Here is a 23,631-nt window from a genome sequence, read left to right as displayed (position 1 = left end):
CACGACACATCCTGTCTCACCCACGTGGCTATGGTGATGAAAAAATATGGTTCTTGGGTGCCAATATATTAACAGAGGGGAAATCTGCCCTGCCAATGGACAGGACAGCTGCTCTCCCGTTGCAGATAACCAGAGCCCACCACCCTCCTCAGGGAGCAGAGTGATCCCCATGACGTCGGACACAGCCCTTCCCACTGCTGGAGGATGACAGGGGGCATCTGACACGTCCCTGTGCTGCCAGCATCACCTGAGCCCATGCAGCACCGGACAGCCCAGCTGCAGCCTGCCGGCCAGCCAGGCCTTTGGGCTTCCAGGCAGGACCCGCTCCCCGCACCAGGAGCCACATTACCTTGTGTTTCCAGATTTTCGCACAGCTCTGATTTGGCCTCCCCGTTGGGGCGGAAGCCTCCCTTCTGGGAGAACTTGTTGGACATGGTGGCCGCCGTGACCACCGCCTTCAGGCTCCGCTTGCGCTTGGGGACGTTCTGCTCCGGGTGGAAGAGGATGATGTACACCTTGGGCATGTAGAGCATGCCCAGGGACACTGAGGCACTCAGACTCACCGAGATGGTGAGCGTCGTGGTCTGGATGTACATCTGCAAGACACAAGGACACTCAGCTCACTAGGATGAGGGGGGAAATGATCAGCTGGGGAAGGAGGAGAGGAGCAGGGACTGTGCGACCTTGGGGTTAAATAAACGGAGTGGGGAGGCAGGATTGGACATTTGGGCAGTATTGGATCTTAAACATCAGGCTCAGATTGTTGCATGGGCCAAGGCAAAGTACACGTGGAGCCTGCTGCTCTGCTTTTGCTGTTTCCACGCCTGCAAACATGGGGAAATACCACGTTGGTGCCTGACCCGCATTTTGGGTCCCTGGCACAGCCTCCCTGCACCAAGCCCTTGCTCTGCAGGAGCCTCCCCCCAGCAAGCTGCCGGCCCCCCAGCTTACAGACATCCCCAGGGACAGGGGCCAAGCTCCCTCTTGACCTTCCCTCTGCTCCCTAGCACGCCCCGCCAGCTGCAGGGCAGGAGCTCCAACGCCGTGGTGATGGGCACAGCGAGGACACCACGGCCACGGAGCATCCCGTGCACCCCCGTCCCCTTCCAACAGGTAATCCCCGTTCCCCAGCTGGCTCCCGGACCGTTGTCATGTAAGTCACATATTACACACCGACGCTGCCTTTCTGCAGTCAAAACTAATTTCACGCTCACTGTCCAGGACTAACAGTGACAGATGTTTTGCGAAATGAAAGCCCATTAATCTGACTGTAGAATAATCCATTTTTCTACGGAAAGCGCTTGGCAGTCTCCTCGCAAGCTGGGGGCATCTGAAGCAGGCAGCAACAGGAGGCGAAGGGACCCCCTCCCTCCTCCCATCCCCACCTCTCGCCCATCCTCTCTCCGCCAGCATCCCCGCTCCCAGCCCCAGGCCCTGTCCTCTCCAGCATCCCCTCCCACAGGTCGTGGCGCACGTGGCAGGGCAGGGAAAGGGCTCGGGGTCTCCTCGTGCCTGTGCACACACCATTATTTTTTATTCCAGCTGCGCTCAGGTGCCGGGGAGGATTCACAGATTGCTAACAAGGAGGCTGAAAGCAGTTTCTGAACGTTATCCCATAGCTGCTTGGTGTCCGGGGTTTCTTCTGGAGTTATTCCTTGGGTGGGATTTGGTGCCCCCAGCTCCCCCGCTGCGTGCATTTAAGCTCAGGCTCCTTTCTTGGAGTCAGTGGAGCAAAAAGGTGACCAAGGGCAGAAGCTGAGCACAGAGGGGCAACCAGGGTCTGCAGGGAGAAGGTGCATGGAGGCAGCTCTGTCCTGGGAGTGAGAGCTGGAGGGAAGCCACAGCTCCTGGCCTGGGCTTTGTCCCACCCCAGGGCCTGCAGGACCTGGGTGCAACCACGCAGAGAAACGTTTCACTTTGTTCTCCCCCTTCAAAAGCAAACACACAGCCCTCGGAGTGTTCCGACCTGACCCAAAAGAAAAAAGCAGCAAAGCTCAGTCTGAGTCAGCCAAGAAGTTTGGTTTGTCCCCAGAATAAAACCTATTGCTGTCACATGCGCTGGTTTGTTTGTTCCACCTTCTCTCTATATGCACACAGAGTCAAGTTAGGCAGATTTTAGAAAGAAAAATGTCACTTCATCAGGAAAAGTCAAAACATCTCTTTGTGCCAGAATATCTCCTCTTTCTCTCTCTTTTTTCTCCTTCCCCCCAACCCTTTGCTTCTCTTCTTGGCTGAATTCTTTTTTTGGCTGAAGCTCTCCAGACTTTTCTGCAAGCACCCAGGGCCAGGCTCACTGGCAGTGAGGGCAGCAGGGGGACACCAGCTCCAGGTCCCCCAACCCCTGCCTTGGGGACCAGCAAAGCTCGGCACAACGCCCCCAACCCCGCTGTGGGGCACAGCCGAGGCTCAGCAGCCCCCCACCTCCCCCCCACACTCCTGCTCCTCAGCAGATGCCTTTTGGAGGATCCTCGCTTCGCAGTTCCCATATTTTCTGCCTCTGCAGACTCCCACCCATGCCTCGAGGCTCAGAGGCGTTTCGATGGAGAGGGGAAGCAGCTGAGCTCACACCTGACATCCCCGTGCACGCTCCCTGCCGGGGCCACATCCCCAGCACAGCTGGGGGCTTCCCTCTGCCAAGACCCCCGGACCCCCCCAGCACATCTGGGGTCTCCCAGGACCACCACAGCTACCTCCAGCCCGATGAGCCATTCGGCAGAAACTGCCCTGTTTTGGTAGCTGGCGCCAAACCACCTGTTTTTGGTAGCACCGCCAGCTCTGCACCACATCAGGGGCACTTTTTGGCAAGCCCCTTTTTGGCTCACAGAGGAATATTTTTAGCCTGGAGTCCAAACACGACTACGAAGCACCGTTAACCTCTCGATATCCCAGAAAATGACCGTTTCTCACGGTTTCAGTTCCCACTCCCATAATTGGCTTCCAGCCCAGGGCCCCGCTGTGCCCCCGTTAATAGCACTCGAGCAGCCTCTGGAGCCCCCGAAGCATGAGCTGCGGTGACAGAGGACGCGACATCTCCGCCTCAGCAGGATCTGATGCCCCATGGCATGGTGAGGAGCAGAGGACACTGCCCACTCCTGGCTCAGGATGCTGCTCCTGCACCGAGCAGGGCAAGCAGCCGAGCAAGCCGTGCTCGCAGCACCAAGTCCTACATTTTCGGTGGGTGCCGGGGAAGGGAAAACCCCCTCGTCCCTTCCCCAGCAGCGCTAAGCAAACCTCTGGACACTTCTCATTTGTCCTCTCTCCCTCGCTGAAAGCAAATGTGATAAACAGAGAACCAGACAATGACACCACTGTTCGGCTGCTGCCTTATCAGTGCAGGAAATTGTCTCTTTCTTTAGATCCTCGGTTATTGCTATTTCTGTAATCCGCCGGGATCGGCAGGGATAAGAGGTTCTTTTGAGCAAAGGCTTGGGGGACTTGTTATAATAATATGCCACCTCCATGCAAAGTTGTAGGCACAAGGTGAAGGGAAATGCCAGAAAAATGGGGGGTTTCATCCTGCTGCCCCACGCCACAAGGCAGCCTTGGCCACGGGGGTCGTGCCGAGGTGCTGGGCGCTGCTGGGTGCTGCGGGGCTGCCCCGTGCCATCCCCCAGCCTCAGGCAAACGCCTGCCATGCTCTGTGAGGACAACAGGGCCCCAGGCAGCGCTCCCAGCTTGTCCCCTGGGTGTGTTGAGCCCCCCGTGGGGCCCAAGTCCCCACAGCACTGGGGCAGACGAGGGGGCTCCTGCTGAGCCCTACTGAGCACCCCGGGCAATGCCAACACCGCTGCAGGGCCGTGCCAGTGCCAACACCCCTAATTTCCATCCCAGCAACGTGCTCCAAGCCAGAGCCTCTGCACAGGCTGCACAACACCACCTTTTTCACCTTTTTCTCCCCAAGACCATGAACCAGCAGCTAAAGCATCAAGGCCGGCAGCAAGCGAACACCCGATTCCTCCAGCTGCCCCTCTGGGCTCGTCCATCTCTGTGGCCTGTCCTGGGGATGCTCCAAGCTGGCACCACCTAGCAGGACGTCCTTGTGCCGAGCCAAAACGCTGCCAGCCCCTCCTGGGACTGCTCAGCGGCCGCCACAGCAGCAGCAAACACTGAGAAAGAGCGCTGTGTCCAAGGGGAGCTGGGAACATCACTTTTTCCGCCTCTAATCAGCTTGTTAGCAGCCTAATAACAGAGAAGCCCTGCACATTACAAGCCCCCGAAGTGAGGCACAGCCTATTGTCGAATTGCTACTTGACAGCCAGCTTTCGGCAGCCCTAAATTATCCCATGACAAGCTGCAGTGAAGAGGTGAGCAACCTTGCGCATAATCTACAATCATTATCATTTCCATCTTTATTACCCACAGTATGCCAAGCACATTAAGGTGGCTTTAAGGGAGCTTTTGTTTTGCAATAATTTCTTAAAAAACCTGCTTTCTTGTTAGTATCTCCCCTGCCATCTCATCAAAATGGAAATGCTGCAAAAGGCTCCATTTATTTCCTTTAATTCTCCTTCACACTTCTGGCTAGAGCAGGCTGGCTTGGCAGAGATTTTTTGGTTGAGACAAGGTTCAAGGTTTGTGTACAGACTCAGGCTCTCAGAGTTTGATGCTCTGAGCAGAAGCAGCTCTCCAGGACGAGTGAAGCTCTGATGTCCACACCAAAAGGCCATCTGGTCTTTGCCAGCAAGCCAACCCTCTTACAATAGGGGTTTCCAAAATCCACAGCTTCAGCAGCTCGGCATCGATGTGGACGCACTCGAGGGGGAATTGCCCCAGTTGCAATGGGTCCAGAGGGGGAATCCGAGTGGTGGTCACCCTGAGGATGTCAATGCCAGGGATTTTCAGGAATAGCAGCACCAAGGTTTGTGTGTCACAGGCAGTGCCAGGCTGGCAGGCACGAGCTGCTCGCGTTTAACATAAATGCGATTCTCGATTCTCATTTTGTCTGGCAGGCAAAGGCGATTTTGGTCTCATTCATGAGATTTTTTTCCCTTTGTTCTCACTCATTCTCACTTGAGCACACGTTTTATCCGGGCTGGCCCTGCTCCCATGGGTACTGGCACCGGCAGCACGCTCTACGCCCAGCACGGGCAGCTGGGGACAGGGAGGGAGGCAGACAGACTGGTGGGTTCCCAGCACAGATCCACTGCTGGGATTGTCCATCCTGTGCTCGTCTACACAAGCAGGACTCAGAGCTGCAGCAGGTCCCGAGGAGCACGGGCTCCCCAAAGCCCCCAGGGACAGCACGGCCCCCCAGGACAGATCCTTGCTGCGCCCCGCTGCAGGTCCCCTCACCTTCTGTGCTGCAGCCACACCGAGGAATTTGTTGTGGGTGCTGTGTTGCCATACTCAGGTATTAATTAAAATTGCAGCAAATTGAGTGAGAAGGCTGCCAGGTGCCCCAAGGAAAGAGAGGAATAGCTCAGGAGCCTGCTCCTCCCTTTCCCTTGCCCCCAGCTCTCTGGGATTTCCAAGAGCATCTCCATCTCTCCGTGTGGCACAAGGGCAAGCAGCTGGCTGGGTACTCCTCAGGGTTTCTTGTCCATGGTGCCAATGACGCTGGGGTCCTGGATATGGCCACGTGGGCCCCAGCTGCCCCAGGAACACATCCCCTCCACCCAGCAGCAGCTCACTTCTACCAGCCCTGCTCAGGGAGGGGCAGTAGGGACAACAGGACACAGAAAATGGGAGGGAGAGAGGAAATGAACCAGGAAAGACAGGGAGGGGAGAGGGAGGAAAGACACACACACACACAAAAAATCTGGAAAAGGAAAGGCAAGAGTGGACGGTTGGAGGCAGGGGCCTCTGCTCCCTCGTGGAGCAAGAGGTTTCAAATCAATGCTTCTCACCACAATTTCCAAGTGGCAGGGCCGCAGAGCAGCACCCCTCCTGGCTCAGGACACGCCAGCCCCTCGCAGCCCCCTTCCTGGCAGCCCATGGGGCCACCAGCCAAACCGCTCCCCTCCTTACCTTTTCTGCCGACTGCGACGTCCCAAAAAATATAGGGATGAAGGCTAACCACACAATGCAAGTAGTGTACATGGTGAACCCAATGGGTTTGGCTTCGTTAAAGGTCTCCGGGACCCCGCGGGTCTTAATAGCATACACAGTGCAGGTGACCATGAGAAGCATGCTGTACCCAAGCAAACAGATGAGGGAGAGGTCCGAAATGTCACATTTGAGGATGCCCCGAGCAAAGTGGGGGTTTGTAGTCCGCTGGTCCTCGTAGTCAATGACAGAGTGGGACGGGTCCACGATGAACCAGATGCAGACACCCACGAGCTGCAGCGAGATGAGGCTGAAGGTGATGACCAGCTGGGAAGCGGGGCTGATGAACCGGGGAGCACTCACCGACTTCTTGCCCTGCTCGAAGATGCGGTAGATGCGGTTGGTCTTGGTGAGCAGGGCGGCGTAGCTGATGCTCATGCCGAGCCCGAGGAAGATGCGGCGCAAGGAGCAGGTGCTCAGGTCGGGCTCGGCGATCATGAGGAAGGTGGTGGCATAGCAGAGGAAGATGCCCGTCAACAGGACGTAGCTGAGCTCCCGCCCCGACGCCTTGACGATGGGCGTATCGTTGTAGCGCACGAAGGTGACCACCACAAAGAGGGTGGCGATGATGCCCACGATGGCGATGAAGACGGGCACCACGGCCCAGGGCGAGCTCCACTCCAGCTTGATGATGGGGATGGGCGTGCAGCTGGTGTGGTTCTCGTTGGGGCGTTCGTTGAAGTGGCACCTCTTGCAGTGGAACTCGTCCAGCTGGTACTGGTAGCCGTCGCAGCGCTCGCAGTGCCAGCAGCAGGGGATGCCCTTCACCAGCTTCTTCCTCTCGCCTGGCTTGCAGGGCAGGCTGCAGATGGAGCTGGGCAGCTGGCTCCCGCCCCCGGGCCACAGCATGTTCTCCACCTGCGGGATGAGACGGCACCGACCCCACTGATGCTCAAGCCAGGCGTGGATGCATCCCCTCGCCCCATCAGTACACCCCCAGCCCTACCCAGCATGGAGAGAGGGGGGTGCTGAAGCTCCCCGTCAGCCTTTTGGGAAACGCAGGGGATTCAACATCAGACACCCAAAGCACAGCCCCTCTGCTCTGCTTTTGCTTCTCCTTCCCTTATCAGAGCTGTGGTGTCGGACACCCAGAGGCCCCATGCCAGCAGGGCATGGCCACACGCGCTGGTGGCACATCACCGTGGCTGAACCACACACGTGTGCCTCTGACACCCCCAGGTTTGGCTGCCTAAAATAGCATGCTTGAGTCTCAGGTGAGTTTCCTACAGGATGGGTGCACGGGAAATACCGTGGGACATTCCCTCCCCGGGGACGGGACGCAGCCAGCCCCAGCCGTACCTTCAGGTGGAGGTGGTCGGTCCATTGCCCGATGACTTTGTACTCAGGAGTGGAGTTCCTGATCTGGTACTGGTAGATGTCGTAACGCCCCGGCGCGTCTCCGTTCTCATTGAAGGTCACCGGAGTCCCAGCAATGCCTGCAAGTGACGCAGGGCTCAGCACCCAGAGCACCCAGCACCACGGTGTGCCCTGGGTGACAGCACCCAAGGGCCCAACATTCCCCCTCGGCGTGGGGCTTCTCGCTGCTGGGACTGCCACAAGCTGCAGCAAGCTGCCAGAACGGTGCCAGCATGAGCAGGGGGAGGAGGAAGGAATTATGGAAAACAAAACTAAGCCCACACCTGAGCTGGCATGGGGGACACCCTGTGGGGATCAACCCACCGGCCCCCAGCAGGAGCCACAGCTCACTGCGAGGCCACGTGCAGTGCTGGTACACCGGCCGTTGCACTGCTTTTTTTAAGAAAGGGGGAAAAGCAGCTTTAATGTTAAATCAACAGATAAATACTAATAAAAGGAGGGAAGAGAAAAATCAAGCAGGAGGGAAAAATAAATAGAAGAGACACTGCAGAGGAGATCACAGAGAGGAGATAAATAGAAGTAATAAGGAGGACAAGACAGAGAATGTTTATTAAAGAGATAGAGCAGAGGAAAAGATGCGTTTCCAGAGATCTGAGGACAGACAAGGGCACAGCAGTGTGATGCCGAGGGACTTCTGCCAGCCACACTGCCAGGCGGCAGCACGGGGAGCAGGCAGGACCTGCTGCTACAGCAGTAAATCGTGGGTGCTGCTGCCTGGGTGCCCACGGTGGGGGACAGTCCCAGACACCCAGCCCAGCAGGAGTGACTCCCCCCAGCCCCGGGTACGGACAGACCTGAGAAGTTGACGTTGCGGATGTACTTGAGCAGCTCCACGCCGTCCACCGGGTCCATCCTGGGGCACAGCCCCACCTTGCCAGGACACAGGTTCTTGTGCATGTTGTGCAGAGCGTGCCCCATGGCGTAGACGGCGTCGATGACGAACTGCACCTTGCCCTCCTGCTCGTACGAGGAGTCCTGGCCGATCCGCTCCCTGTCTGCGAACACACCGAGAGCAGGGCTGCCGCCACCCCGCTGCAGCCAAACCCTCTCATCCCCAGGGCTGAAGCAGCTGGAGGCTCCAACCCCATCCCCAAAATGACAAACCCATCAGGCAGCCTCTTTCCCAGTGGGAAGCTTACACCACCCAGCCATCCCCCAAGGAGGAGCAGCAGGGCAGAAACGTGTCTCAAACCACCCCAAACTCTTCCCCAAACCACCCCAAAACCCACACTGCAGCTGTAATTCCTGGTGCCAGCCCAAGGCAGCAGCTGCGTTTGCACTGCAGGGCTCAGCCTCAAGCCTGGCCTCCAGCTGAAATCCTGCTGCCAGCGTCCCCGGGTCAGAGGGGCTGGGAGGTGCTGCTGGGGATGCTGAGGTTCTCCCCCAGCCCCTCTGGGGTGTTTCGGGTACTTGAGCTGGGCTCATGGGGCAGGAGGGGTGCGGTGCACAGCCAGGAAACACCCATGGGGAAAACATCCCCACCTCCTCCCTGCAGCTTGGTTCTGAGCACGTGGGTGCTGGCAAAACATGGCTTGGAGGTGAGAGCCCTCAGGATGTCACATCCCAGTGCCACGGGACACCCCACGTTACTGGGACACGCTCAGCAGCTCCCAGGGCTGGCGCCCAGCTGGGCTGTGATTCCCATCCCACCCTCACCCCACCGCTGCCCTCGTTCATCTCGCTGGGTGCTCCCACCCACTGGGCTCTACCAGCAGCACCAAGGAACCCCCAAGGCAATCCCCAACACCAGCTGCACGTCCCCTGTCAGGTTCCCGAAGTCCCCACCACTCTGTGCCCGTCGTGTCCCCCCCACCAGCCTGGCTCCCCGCAGACCCCACAGCCCCAGCTGGTCCTATTTGCAGGATGCTGCAAGGACACGATAATTACCAGCAACAGCTGCCTGTCTCTCCTGTCGTAACCACCCTTAATGGGGCTGGAAACGTGTTCATCATTTAGCAAAAGACACCGATTAATGTAGCACGCTGTTAATTACAGCCAAGAAAGTATCTGCCATGGGGTGATGCTGCTTCAGGGAGCCAAAACCTCTGTGGCATGGATGGGTGCCCACAGGGCACCTCTCCTTCAGTGGCAGCAGATTGAAGAGCTTCCCCAAAAGCTTGAGCCTCCTCCAAAAGAGGCACGAGCATCCTCGAAAGCTATCTGAGGGCATCCAGAATTAATCCTGGCTCCTCCAAGCGGGCAGGACAGCATCCCCCAAGTCCCCGGGCCGGATGCAGAGGCGCAGCCGACAGCACACTAAAGCAAATTGATAGCGAACTGACCAACAAGAAAAGATGATATCAAGGAGGGGAATTTATAGCCCATCCTTCAAAGTTATAAAAATGCTTTTGGACTACGTGGAGATTACTCATGCGAAACCCGTCAAGTTATCCTTTCTTCCACGTTATTGACAGGGGCTATTAATCTTCTCCCTCAACTTGGGGCCCTTCCCCGCATTCATCTCGGCGCGCAGACAAGCCACTCTGTCTTGTCAAGATAATTACCCGTTAAAAAAAGGGTGTTACAGACTGCACACAGGCGCTGAGCCCCTGGGGGCATCCCAGCCCTGCCGCTGCCCCCAGGAGCCCACCCACGGCAGCAGGAATTAGGCTGGCGTGGAGAGGGGACGAGGGGGAGCAGGATGCTGAGGCTCGTGACGGCACGTTCCCAACGCGGAGACAATAAATCTCCGTGAAACTCTCAGTAGATTAGGGCTGCAAAAGGGATGTGACCCCGCTGATTATAATAGCAGGGTCGTGCATCGTTCTGCAGGGCTGGTAATTAATTCTCAAGCACGCAAGGAGCCTTCACGGGCATCCCTCTGAGGACGGCAGTGGCTATCTGCTCCAGCGGGGTGAGACAGCATCAGCAGCAACTCCAATCCCATGGCCAGCACTGGCTTTCAGCAGGAGTGAATCAAAACCACTCCCAGTTCTGCTCTGGGGAAAATTAGGGTGATGTTGCCTCTCAGTTGCCCCCAGAGCCCCACGAGCCCCTGGGCACCTCTGCACCGAAGCTGGAGGTGCCGGTTTGGAGAAGCTGTGGGTTTTAAGGAACGCAGAGGCATCCCCCATCCCTGCCCAGCCCTACCCACTAGCAGCCTTTCTTCATCTTAAGGAACACGTAAATGGGGCAAATCCTCCCCTGTTGGCCCAGCTGGGACAGACTATGCTGGAGAACTGCCAGTCCCACAAAAAAAAATAAAAAATATTGGGCAGAGACTGGAGAGGAGCAAACCAAGGAAAAGAATATGAGGAACTGCAAGCACAGAAGTAAAATCAAACCAAAGCCCTCTCCCCTCCACCCGCATTGCTGTGCCGCATCCACCAGCAGCCTGGAATCTCCAGCCCTGCTTCAAAGCACAGCTACCATCCAGCCCCACTAAACGAAGGCAATTAATTAGCTTTCCGGACAAAGCTTGGCCTGTAGGGACCAGGAGCATCCTGCGGGCACCACTGTGGGTCACGGCTGGGGGACGCAGCCCTCAGCAGACCGGGGACATGGCCCCAAGGGGGAGCTCGGTGGGGGTCTGGGGAGATCCCCCTGCAGGAGCAGCTGGGAGACAGCTCCCAGCAGGGTGACACTGGGACAGGAGTACACAAATGCTGCAGGGCTGGTCTTAGGGCCAGCAGGAATCACCCCAAAACCGTGTACCCCCCCACACGCACACTCTCTTCACCTTCCAGCTCTCCCAGGCGTGAACCAGAGCGCTGCACTGTCCTGTTTGGTGAGGGAGCTTTTGGGTTCCTGTGTTGGGATGCAAAGCACTAAGAGCTGGCATTTCCCAGTGCATTTTGTGTTCTACCCAAACGGGAAGCTCATGGAGAAAACCCATATAACTCCTACAAAACCACCCTACGTGGGGCATTTGCATAAATCTCGCAAAGCCGGCACGCATGGCACCATGCAGGCAGGCTGCTTACTCCAGGTCCTGCATTATTTCCCCTCTCTGTTAATCTGCCAAGCAAATGTTCAGGAGATAATTTATTTCCTGACAAATTCCGATAATTTGAAGACAGCTCCTAGGACATTTGCCATGTCATGGTTTCAGCTGCCTCCACTAATACCTTAGGCTTGAAATATTGCTCGCTTTAGCACTACATTGCTATGAAGATGAAGACATCAGTGCTTTGCAGGACCTCCTCATGCATCTCCCGGTGCTGGGGATTTCCTGATGCAATCAGGAACAAGCAGGGGCTCTCAGATACCCGAGAGTTTGGGCAGGGGCAAGTTTTCTCGCTGCCCTTATGGCTTGCTGAACCCTGTGCAACAGGCACAAAGCTCCTGCGGTGTGCGAAACCCCTTGCCAAACCCACGAGACACCCCCAGGTCAGATCGTCTGGGGGTTGCCTTCAAGGGTGAGGATGTACAAGCACCATCCCGCCGGTCCACAGCGGTGAAAGGGGATTAAAATATCAGCCCCTTCCCAGTCGAACTTCCCAGGCACAGCCAGGCCCATCCACCCATCGACGTCCACGCACAGCTTGTGCCCAAGTCCCTCCTGAGGGGGCAGGGGGGGACGTGCAAACATCCCCACGTCCCGCTGCCTCGCAGCCTGCCAGCCGCCGTGGCGTTATCGGTCTTCAGCCGGTGCCAGGCAGGCAGCAAATCGCTCCCATCTCTCAGCAAACATGTCACCTCCTCGAGCCTCCAAGCAGCACCTCAGCAGCAGCGCTGTCAGCCAGACAGATCCCCGGCTCGCCTTGTTTACCGCGTTAATCCCGACAAGCCTGCTTTAGCTGGAAGTGGCTAAAAACACCCGACAGGTTTTAAGGAGGAGGCCAGGAGGCTTGCGCTGGGCTCTGCTGGGGCTGGAGCACCCAAGGATGCCCCATTCCCTGCCCGGAGAGGAACAAGGACACCTCAGCCCGACTGGGTTAGACTGGAGCTGTTTGCAAAGGAATGAGGAGGCACCAGCGGCTCCGTGACTTTCACAGGACAACGGTGCTTCTGCCAAGCATGAGATGAGAGAGAGGCAGTTATCCAAACGCTGCTAAATAATGCAGAATCCAGCCCAAATCTGGGTGGCTTTGTGCCTGCAGGTAACGGGGCCAAGGGAAGGGAGCTGTACAAGAAACGTGTGAGAGAGGGAGCAGCCCTGGGAGCTCACACACACAAACCCAGCACACTCCACGTCTCCTAAATCACAGACAGCACACAGGGACGGACAAGAGCATTTCTGGAGCATCGTTCCCTCCTGGCTTTCTTGCTTAGTCCAAAACCCACGTTCACACCCGAAACCGCCACGCACAGAGCATCGATTGCCACGCAGCTGCCCTGAGCTGGGCTGGCAGCTCCCGAGCAGCGAGGACACGGCTGAGCTGAAAGGCCGTAAGGGGAAAGCAACCAAAACATCTCTAACACCTGCCCTGGGCTCTCAGCCATCGCCTTCACGTCCCCGCTGAGCCGGCGTGGTGCAGCCACGCGTGCCCGCAGCATCCCCGCGCTCCTTACTGGTGCACTTCTTGATGCTGCTGCCCTTCTTCAGCGCGTGCCGGCTCAGCTTGCAGTGGAAGTTTTCCTCCCAAAACTCAGCAAACCAGATGTTTCGGCGGTTGTTGTCCAGCGTCCTGCTGGAGAAGTAGCGGTCGAAACCTGCCCAGGGGAAGAGGGGACGGAGGGGGGTGAGCCTCTGGGCTGGGGGGGAGATGCTCAGCGTGGCCCAAAAGGGCAGAGGGGAAGGAAGGGGCCTGTGGGCAACTGGGTTTTGGGAATAGAGGGATTGTGGTGGGTTTGTGCCTGAGCTCCCCCCCAGGCAAAGCAAGGGTGGCTGCAGGCTGTCAGCACCCCAGGTTGAACCCCCCTAGGAACAACCCCATGGAAAATGCTGAGCCTGTGATAGCCAAAACCTTGTGGTTAAGGGATGCCACGGGGGGGGACAGCCAACCCGGGGGGAGCTGAGCGAACCCCCCAGCACAGTCACTTACCTTTGACAGAGACCCGCTTGGGCAGGATGGTGACGGAGCCCTCGGCCACCTCCTCCAGGTGCAGCACCGGGGCGATTTTGGAGCCCCAGCTGTCCGAGCCCATCCAGATGAAGTGTCCTGTCTGGTTCGCCCTTTTGGCTGCCTCCAGCACCCTCCTGTGGAGAGAAGCAGCAGGCGCTGAGCGGCAGCACGGGGTCAGGACACCAGCTTTGTGCCCATGTCCCCAAAACAGCATGGGGTGGGAGCAGGGCTCGGTGCCGTTGGCATCCCCCAGGCACCGCACACAAGGTACGAGAGCAAAGCACGCTGCTCAGCTCCCGCACCCTCCGTCCTCCCCAGCCTAGGCACAGAGGCTGCTTCTCCCACTCTATTTGCATATTTGCTGACTGGTAATTGAATTTCTCCCTTAATTACCCAACATTAGGAAAAAAGAAATCAGGTTATGCTGCAGCAGGCAGGAAAAGCAGCGGCACTGGAGAGTTTGCGTGCTCTCAGCTCCAGGCAGCGTGGAAAACAGCGGCAGAGAGGCAGCCAGCACTGCCAGTGCCCTGGCGAGAGCTGAACTGGGCAGAACTGGTGCCAGTCGTGCAGCCGAGCAGCGGTGGGGAGCTGGAGATGGTGCCTGTCCCACTGAGCACCTCTCGTGGCAGCCAGGCACTCGGCTGCACGCGTTTGCACGCTCCGCTGGTGCCAGCCAGCTCAGGATGTCCCAGGAGGCAGAGGGGACCTCTCCCGGATCTGACCATCCGCTTGCTTTTCCCTGGGGCTTGCCGTCCTCTTGGGTTCGTGTGCAGGTCCCCAGGGTGGTTTCATCTCCAGTTGCAGCAAGGAGGCAGGTTTATGGGTTTGTGAGTCACCCCCGACATCGGGAGCTGATCCCTTCAAGTCCAGATGGTGCTCAAAGCACGTAATAAGGAAAAAGAAAAAAAAAAAAAAGAAAAAAAAAACACACACACAGAGCAGAGAGGTGATGAGATGGGAAGAGGCAGTCGTTCCTGGGGGCTGCAGGGCCAGCAAGCCTGCAGGGAGCCACACGGGCTGCTCCACGCTCACCCAGGGCTGCCCCAAGCTCCTGACACATCCCACCACGGAGCAGGGCACGGATTTCAGCAAAACATCCCGGGCCCATCCTGCTCTGTGGCTCAGCCCTGCAGGGTCGGGGCAAGCAGTCGGGGTCGGGGCTCTGCAGGTGGAGCTGGCATCAGGGTGGGCATCGCGGCCGTGCCTGTGCCACGGCTAAACCCACGCTCACCCCAGTGCAAGCTGGTGTATAGAAAGCAATCTTCATGGGATATTATCCTGTTTGGATGGGTAAATGCTTACAAACGCCAGTTAATGGGGCTTGCCATTTACACAGCAAGGTAAATCCCCCGTTTCTCAATACACAGCCGTGTAAATGTCACGTTTGCAGACATTTCTATTAAGGAAGGAAAAAAAAAAACTCGCAGCATTTGCACATCTGATGTAAACTGATTTAAAATCGCAGTTTACCCACATTTACATAATGTTTGCTGATTAATAAATTAGATACTTAGGAAATCAAGGGTATCTCCATCTGAATCATTCTGCTCCACAAACAACGGGAGCTGCAAGATGTTGCTGCACTTGTGGAGCTGCTCATCGCCTCCAGGAGTGGCTGCAGACCCAGTGGGCAGCACGGGTGTGTGGGGAGGGGTCCCCAAAAGGCCCCCCCAGGTCTGCACTGAGGGGCTGAGGCTGCACGGCACAGCAGAGCCAGCGCCTGGAGGAGGCACCCTGCTAGCTCTGGCCCAGCCCGTGAGCAGCGTGAAGCACCCGGGGTGTGACAGCAGGGGCTGCCAAAGCCAACAGAAAGCAGATTTTTCCCCCTTTGCGCTCTGTCTTGCTGGTGTCCCATGGCAGAGACCCCCCAGGTGGCCAGTTCCAAGTCAGCTCTGGTGGTCCCCGCTGCAGACAGGTCTGTGCCACGCTGCAGCCCCAGCCGGGTGCTCCCAACACAGCGCCCATCTCCTGCCACCAGCAGCCCATGTCCCACGTCCTGGCCAGAGCACATGTCGGGCATCCTGCAGCGCATCTCCCCCAGCCTCCCCTCGTGGCCCGGCCGGCCCCTCCGCACCTGATGTCGTCTTCGTTAGCGAAGATGATGACGGCCCGCGCGTGGGAGGTCTCCAGGAGGCGGCGGATGATCTTGTCGAACTCTCCCGGCTTGGGCTCCCGCGGGATCTTGACGGACTGGGCCACGCACACACCCCCTGAGGCACAGAGCACCCGGCACTGAGACCCCAGCTCCCACCCCATGCCCCCCGCCCCTTGCCTTCACCCAGTCGCACCAGGGGATGCTGACGCTCCCCGGGTCCCCCCAGAGCCACCCCATGCTTGGAGCACGTCCTGCAATGGCTGCACCAAGCCCGGGGGGAGCATGGGGGGCACGGGGGGCACAGTCCCCCCCACGGGACCCTCCCCTTCCCAGCACCCAGGGCTGGGTTGTGCAAAGGGCTCTGCTTGTGCAACGGGCAAATACTGGGTGAAATGTCCCCTGGGGAGAATCGTGGATGTGCCACAGCCCTGGCGGAGTCTCTCAGCCCCGGGACAGCAGCAGCACAGCCCCGCAGGGAGTTTTGTTTCCTCCCCTGGAGCCAAGCTCCCCAGCCCCACTCCTCTCCTTCCCCAGGTGCATGCCCAGGGACCCCCAGGTGCTTTCTGCCAGGCTGGGGAGAAGCCTCCCAGGCTGATCCCCAAGGCAGCCATGGGACTTTTGAAAAAGCAGCTAATTAAAATTAAAAGAGACAGAGGGAAGCTGGCAGCTGGACGAGTCCCTGCGCACGGCTGCCGGGCTCCCAGCCTCCAGCTCAGCAAAGCCAGGGCCCTCCTGCTCCAACGTTTTTGCAGATGCCAATAAAGAAAGAGATGAGAGAGAAAATTAAACATTGCAGGACCTTCTGGATGTAATTGATGGTCTCAATTTGCATAGTAAATGACACGGCTGATGCCTCACCTGCCACTAAAAGATCCCGGCTTAAGCAAAGGTCAGAGCAATTAACAGGCGGGCTGAGAGTCCCCCGATTACAATTACGGCACTGGAGAGGAGCAGGAGGAGCACAGGGAGAGGCCACGAGCCGGAGGCCTCCAGGAGAGGAGGCTTCACTCCCTCCAGCAGGGCTGGGGCACAATGGGGTCGTTTGCCCCTTGTAGCCCAAAGACCGAGAGAGGGGCCGCCTTCCAACGCAGCCAAACCACAGAGACTTTTTATTTTATTTTATTTTATTCCCCTCCGGTAAGAAACCGGGCCAATCTGATGTTTGTTTCCCATCTGGGGAGCCAGATGGATGGAGAGGAGGGAGCTGGATGAACAGACTGCCGGACAGACAGCTCGGCCCGGCGCGGGGAGCAGCAGCAGGCGGTGCCGGCGGGACGGGCACATCCCTGCCTGGGGCACGCGGGGCCAGGCTGAGACAGTGGCTCGGGCTACACAGCCAGTGCGGCTTAATTACAGTTTCCATAGCAATAAGAGGAAAAAATTCAACCAAAGCAGCAGTTTGCAAACACCAGAGCCTTCCAGGAGCCCCGGTGCGGGCAGGCAGGCAGGCGCATGCACGTGACAGCGCTGGGGACAGTGTGGCACCGTGCCACCGTGTGCCAACACCATGAGGCTCCCAGTAACAAGGCCCCCAGTAACGAGGCTCCCAGTAACGAGCATCCCACAGGCAAGCTGCCTGTTCCTCCATCTGAGCACACACAGGAGCAGCACAGGGCCATGGGGGGCCGTGGCGCGCGCCCAGAATCTGCAGCCCTGCTCCCTTCCCAGCAGGGCCCGAACAAAGCCAGCTTTGGGATTTTGCCAGCGCAGCAGCAGCGTGGGGTCGCTCCCATGCATTTATTGCCCTTTTTTCCCCAGGCAGCAGCTCTGAGCATCCACGCTGCTCAGACAAACGCTGCCGCCAGGTGAGCGCTGGCCAAGGGCTCGCTGCTTGTACGCATGGGATGAGGAGGTGGCGCAAGAGATGGGCCCATAAATAAATAAGAAAGGAGACTAAATCGATAGCAATTCAGAAGTGGCTGAGTTACGCAGCAGCTCTGTTAAATCAAACTAACGAGGAATGTAACAAAAAAAAAAAAGGATACGGCCAATTAGGGCGTAATGAGGACCTTATTACCGCAGCGGCTGGAGAGCACGGAGCATGCGAGCGGGATGCAGCCAGGCCAGCAGGAGGGAAAAGCGAGGAGGGAAGCCCAGCGAGCCGGCTGGATGCAGCAGGAAAACTGGCCTAAGGATGGACACTGGTGTCTGCAGCTCCTCCAGTTTACTAAAGCTAATTGGGGCTCTCCTTACTTAAAAATAGCAACACAAAAAGCAGCCCAGGTGAAAGCCCCAGAGGGTCTGGGAGCCCTCCTCCTGCCCCCATGCAAATGCTGGCAACACCAATTAATAAATATAGTTTTGCTTCCTAATTAATGGTCTGGGAGAAGTCCAGTGGAGCAGGGGGAGGGAGCAGCTCAGTGGCACCCCGCTCACCTCCAGCAGCCCCAGCTTTTAGCACCTGCATTATTCATGGCCCCCGGCACTGCGGCAGGGAGGGGGATTTGCCAGGCGATGCTCCCGCTACCTCCACAACACTGCCTTTGGTCAGAACACTCCTTTAGAGCAAGAAATTAAAGAGATGAGGTGGGGACTGGGAGGCAGCGGCCGCTCTCCCTCCTCCGCCAGCATGGCACAGCATCGCTCCGGGACCCCGGGGCCAGGGAGGAGGCAGGAGCTGAGCTCCTTTTGTCCCCCAGCTTCGGGAGAGAGCCGGAGAGGTGCAGGAAGACCAGGGAAGCACCCCACAGCCTGGAGATACTCAGAGGCAGGCACCGGGTTTAAGGATGCTCAAGCACTAGATGGCATCCTGCTGATGGGCAGCACCGAGGGGTGCAGAGCTCCCGCAGCAAGAAACAGCCCCAAAAAGGGCACAAACAACAGGCTGGCTGTGGGGCCACCCATCTGAACACCAGGAGCTGAACGCCCAGGGGTCTCTCTTCATCCCCGGGAGCTAAACTGCAACAAACGTGCAGCAGCCCCATGCGCCCAGCCCAGCCGTGCAAAGCAGCCCTGTGGGCAAAGCCCTCCCCGAGCAGAGCGCAGCCCACGCGGTCCCCAAGCACGTGGCCGTGTCCCCCCCACTCATGTCCCCTCCCGGCGTCCCCACGCCGCCGCCAGCCGCTCGCCCGGGGACTCTCCTCGCTGCGGCAGGGTTAACGCGTGTTGTCAAACACAGGTCAGGGTTTAATCTCCACCATTATGGGCTCGGTGGGAGCGCAGCTGCTCTGGGAAGCGCAGCGCTCAAGTGCCCTCTTGATTGCAGGTAGATAATAAGCTTTTGCTGTCGCTAACATACACCATCAATCAGGGAGCGCTTTGCCCGGGCTCCCTGCAGAGCTGGCGGCTGCGGAGCACTGTGCAAACACCTCGGGTTGGAGCAGTGGGGGCTGATGCAGCCACGCTGCAAACAGGGACGCGCACGGCCCCCCACCCAGCTGGGAATTGCTCCCTGTGCAGCCCGAGGAGGGGATGGGGCCGTGCACAGCCCAGCTGTGGCGGCGTTTTGTAAGCTTGGCAGGAGGCTGCAGCAGCCCCACGCTAGCTTGGCACGGGGACACGCGGGGATGCTGCAAACCCACAGCCAAGCAGGGGCAGGAGGCCAAGTCCGGGCACCTCTGGCTGCTCCCGCTCCCAGTAAGCCCAATTGCCACTGGGAACACCCGGCAGGTCCCTGTGCCTACACCCAAAACACTGCACGGAGCAGCGGGGAGCACCCACCCTGACCCAGCCGCACCCCAGCACATGCCCACCCCACGCTGTGCGCTCCCCAGCCTCCCCTTTGCAAATGAGGCCGTTTAAATGAGGTTTCCAAGCCCAGAGTCGTTAATTGGCGAGTCAGTGGCTGCACTTCCCTGCCCTAGGACTCATTATCCATGCCACTTCAAAGCCCCGAGGACCTGACTCATTAGAGGAGAAGTCATTAGGGGCACATCTCCATGCCCTCGTGGAGGCAAAGCTCCTGGCAGCGGGGATGGCTTTGGTCTAACCGGGGAGCACAGGGCGAGAGCAGGCGCTGTCCACGCGTCCATCCACCCTCAATGCTGCGGCCACGGGAGGCTTTGCAATTTGGGGACATCTCCCCTGGCTTGTGGGTACCTGCAGACAGGCAGGGCTGGGGACAGGAGGGTGATGGGGACACATTCCCGTGCACAAGTCAGCCGAGCAGGGCAGCATCAGCAAGGCACCCTGCTCCTCATTACAGGCAGCTCTAATCCCTCCTTCGTGGTGGCAGAGCCCTAATGAGAGCGATGCTTGGATCACCCGTGCATGGAGGCAGCCCCACAGCTCCTAGTCCCACTGTTGTCGTAGCACCCCCGCTACCAGCTCACTTTCTGGGGGAACCTGGGGACACCATCCTATTTATGTCACCCCAAGCCAGCCCCAGTGCGTCCTCGAGAGCAGCAAGATCTCAGCGATGACTCCAGCACTTCACTGCGAGACGTGCATCGAACCACATCCCTCCTGGGAACACAAAGCAGGGAGCAGTGGCAGCCCCCCAAGCCCCACATTTTTGGAGCCCTGTCCCACACGGTCAGTGGCTGGTCCTCCTCGCACAGCCCGGGTTCCCGGCACACGTCACATCGCATCGAGCCTCCGTCACTGGAGGCTCCTGGCACTCGCTGCCAGCCTCATCCCTGGAACGGGTTCAATTGCTGCTCTTTAGTGCTTTGAAATCTCATCAGACATTATGAATCTGAGCAATTTGCGCCTGCTTTTCAACTGCCTGCATTGCCAGGCTAAATCAGTAATTAATAAATTTGCAACAGGGGAAAAAGAAAGGGGGGAAAAAAGGCAAGGCTTCGCTCTGCTCCGATCGGGAGCCCTGGGAGGCAGTGCTGTGGTGCAATGGCACCGCGAGGTTCAACTCCTCTGGGCAGCGAGACAACTAAATTTGTGCTCTGTGTTTGGAATCCAGGTTTCTCCCTTAGGTACCAACCCCACAGACTGTGCCCATGGGAAGGAGCTTCTGCCAAAGCCCCCCTGCTCCTGCAGCCCCCCAGCACTGCACCTCCTTCCCCCTCACCCTGCTCCAGCCTGGAGCTGGGAAGAGTCAGCAGACTCGGGGATTTTAGGGCTTTAGAACCAGATTTCACCACCTTTCCCCAGCCTACTGCGAGCATCACTCTGCAGAGACCCTCACCCATCACACAACCCCACGAGCTGGGCCTGGAAGTGACAGATCGGTCCCGAAAGCAGCACTCTTCCCTTCGTTTACCTCATGTACCGTAACCATTTATCTGCTCCCTCCTAACCCAAGCCCACAACATGGAGAACAGAAACGTGCTTTGCTTCATCCCTCATGGCCCCCCTGGGGCCATCGTCCTGCCGTGCGTCACCGCATCATGGACAGGACAGGACCCAGCGTGCCCCAGAAATGTTAGGGACCAGCCACCAGCGTGGGCTGCTGCCAAACCCCAGAGTCAGGCTCCAAGCCAGAGCCGTGCGCCCTCCCTGACCCCAACCTCTCCGTCCTGCCTCGCTCTCCTCTTCCCACAGCCTCCAGCACGCAAAGGGCTTCCTGTGGGCCATGAAAACAAGGAGTGGAGTTAAGAGGTGGTGTCAGCGGTATTTACAGGCAGATTTCAGGCAGCAAACACTCCCCAAGCCCTGGATCTGCAGGGAGGTGTTTTCCTAGCCGTGCCCAGTGCTCCCAGTCTGGCCCTGGCTTTCCCCAGTCCCAGCCTGTGGGGTCCTTTGCACGCAGCAGCAAAGAGCCCGAGGGCAGAGAAGGTTATTTTAGGTGGGGAAACTGAGGCACGAGGCTGTTTGGAGCCAGAAGAGAGCCTGGCATCCTGCCTGCCTCCCTCCTGGCTGCATTATAGCACACGGTATTGACTGTAGCGAAAAGAGGCAGAGAGGGTGGAATAAATAGAAAAGCAGCCCAGGAAACATGACTTCAGCCTCTGCGGAGCCTGAAGGAGTCTGGAGACCCAAAGCAGCGATGGCACCAGAGCCCCAGTGAGCAGACCTGTCCCTCGCTGAGCGTGCCCCCACCGGTGGGGGGCTCGTGGACGCTCCCTGTCCCCATCCCACACACAGCACAAGGAAAATGCTGGGATAGGAAAGGTGGCTGCAGCCAGACCCACGTGAGCAAGGGATGGGTATAACCAGGCTGGTTCTGATCTCAGGATGCCAGGGACCTTTCCTGAGCCACGCTGTGGAGGTAGATGCTCAGCTTGAGCCCCAGAGAGGACAGAAAAGCCACCAGCTTCAGAGCAGGAACGGGTTCACCCGAAGCCCAGGCTGCAGATCCAGCCCCGGAGCAGGCACCGTGCCACGAAAAAATTTCCAGCTCCGTGCCGGGTGCTGAGCGGAGGATTTGGCTGGGGAGTGGAGACGCCAGCAGCAAATAGCAGCCCTCCGGTGAGACGCAGTAATTGAGTGCTGACTGCAGAAGAACAGCAATCCTCCGAGATGAAAGGGAGCCGGGCAGCCCTCCTCGCCCGGCTCTGCATTACTGCTAATCACACCTCCTTTCGTCACAGGGCTGAAGGTCACCCGCTTTAATTCCTGCGCTCTTTGCTGGAGGTGGTGGCGTGCCAAAAAAACTTCTCCCTGCAAGCAGCCCTGAGAAATAACCAGCAGCTGTGCTCCCGTCCATCCCACGGAGGTGGCATCTGCAGGACCGGTGGCATCTGCTCCCCAGGGCAGCCACCTCCACGCTTGCACATCGAATCCTTTGAAATGTGGCACTCGGTCCTGCCTCATACCTTAAGACTCGGGAGCAGCTGAAGCCCACGTTCAGCATCACCCAAACTTCATGCGCGGGGCTGCAATCGTCAGATCCCCCTTTGGGGGTGACATTCTGATGCATCGAGCAAAAGTAATGAGCCCGGCTAAAAGCAGAAAGACAGCCATGAATGTCACATGGTAATGAACAAATGCATCGCAAATACATATCAGGCTCTTAACTAAAAATATAGAAAACTCAGCGAAGGATAAAACAATAGAGGGGGGAAATGACAGTGTAAAATTGATCCAGACACATGACTAAGGAGTCGTGCGTTTGCCTAGAAATATTGCCCTCTTCACAAAGCAGAGCGCAGCACGTTACGACGCATGGCATAACACGCTGTGCACACCAGCTAAATTACATAAACATAAATCTAATGCTTCATCTCCAAGAGCTCAGTGACAGCAGAGATGTCAGCACACGCAGAGCCAGGGGACCGTGGACAGGTCTGTCCCTTCCCCCAGGGGACGCCCAGGGGCGGTGAGATGCTCTACGAGAGGAGCTTGGGACACCCGCTGGTGGCCCTGCCCCGCACCTTGGTGCCAAGCTGCACATACAGATAATATCCCCCCCCCCATATTTACAGGGTGCTTTGGGGGAGAATGCACTTAAAGTGTTTCAAAGTGTCCAATGAAAACACACTTTTTTGCAGACATAACATTTTGGCAGTGATAACGCCCAAAAAACCTTTGCTCCCATGAATAATGACCGTCCTGCCATCGGTGCAACCAGCAGCAATTGCCAGGGGCCAGCAAAGTAATTGCAATACATAAAACCTAATGGCCCTCCTGGGTCAGGCTGGCTCAGGAGCCCTTGGCTGCAAGACAGCCCCCGTGGGTCACTCAGCAGAATAACCTGCCCCAGGGCGAACTTCTTCCCTGCCCACCGGCGGAGAGGGGTGAGTTCGTGCCTGGAGCAGAAACGCTTTGCGCTGCAGCAGAAGCCGCTTTAGCACGAAGCTTTGCTAAAAATTGAAACTGAAGGTCAAGTTGATAATGCATCAGAAAGCAAACAGCTTGAATGCTAACTGCTAACTACAGCAATGAGCATTATTGCCTGATGGAAATAAAACCCGACTCCGAACACTCAGGCTTGGCATGAGAAATGAAGCGGAGCGATGTTATGGGGGAGAGCGAGCGCGCCGGCACGCAGGGAGACACGCGCCCAGCCTGCAGCACCGTCCCTGTGCCCACCCGTGCCCTGCGGCATCCAGACCCCGTGCCAGCACGCCCAGAGAGCTCTGCGGCTTGACAAACGACAAGCAGAGGCCAGATCCTCGAGCAGCAGCCCTTCTGCATCGCCTTGACAGTCCGGAGGCACCTTGAAGCAGAAATAAATTGCCGGGTCCTTTATGCTGCTGGAGGAGTGGAAATGAGAGCCAGGCATACACGAACAGGCTATAAAAGAAAGGGACGGATCCTTCGCCAGCTCCCAGTGGCTCTGTGCTGGTGTAAAGCCATTTGGTGACAGCAGGGCCATCCAAATTTATG

At 57.9% G+C, this 23,631-nt stretch overlaps 1 protein-coding gene across 2 annotated transcripts in view; it reads right to left on the bottom strand.

Moving 5' to 3' along the window:
- The window catches only part of GRM4 (glutamate metabotropic receptor 4), a 44,565-nt gene that overhangs the window by 2,354 nt on the left and 18,580 nt on the right, over positions 1–23,631 (bottom strand). For both annotated transcript variants that reach the window (XM_084498019.1, XM_084498020.1), the window contains exons 4-10: positions 15,445–15,580; positions 13,350–13,504; positions 12,877–13,017; positions 8,217–8,417; positions 7,345–7,481; positions 5,968–6,903; positions 350–596 (exon numbers count right to left, since the gene is read on the bottom strand). In XM_084498019.1, coding sequence (XP_084354145.1) covers positions 350–596; positions 5,968–6,903; positions 7,345–7,481; positions 8,217–8,417; positions 12,877–13,017; positions 13,350–13,504; positions 15,445–15,580 — 1,953 coding nt within the window. The remainder of the gene's footprint in view (positions 1–349; positions 597–5,967; positions 6,904–7,344; positions 7,482–8,216; positions 8,418–12,876; positions 13,018–13,349; positions 13,505–15,444; positions 15,581–23,631) is intronic.

Source organism: Aythya ferina, assembly GCF_964211825.1.
Source record: "Aythya ferina genome assembly, chromosome: 25".
Taxonomy (NCBI): Eukaryota; Metazoa; Chordata; class Aves; order Anseriformes; family Anatidae; genus Aythya; species Aythya ferina.
This window is presented reverse-complemented; position numbering and strand designations above follow the sequence as displayed.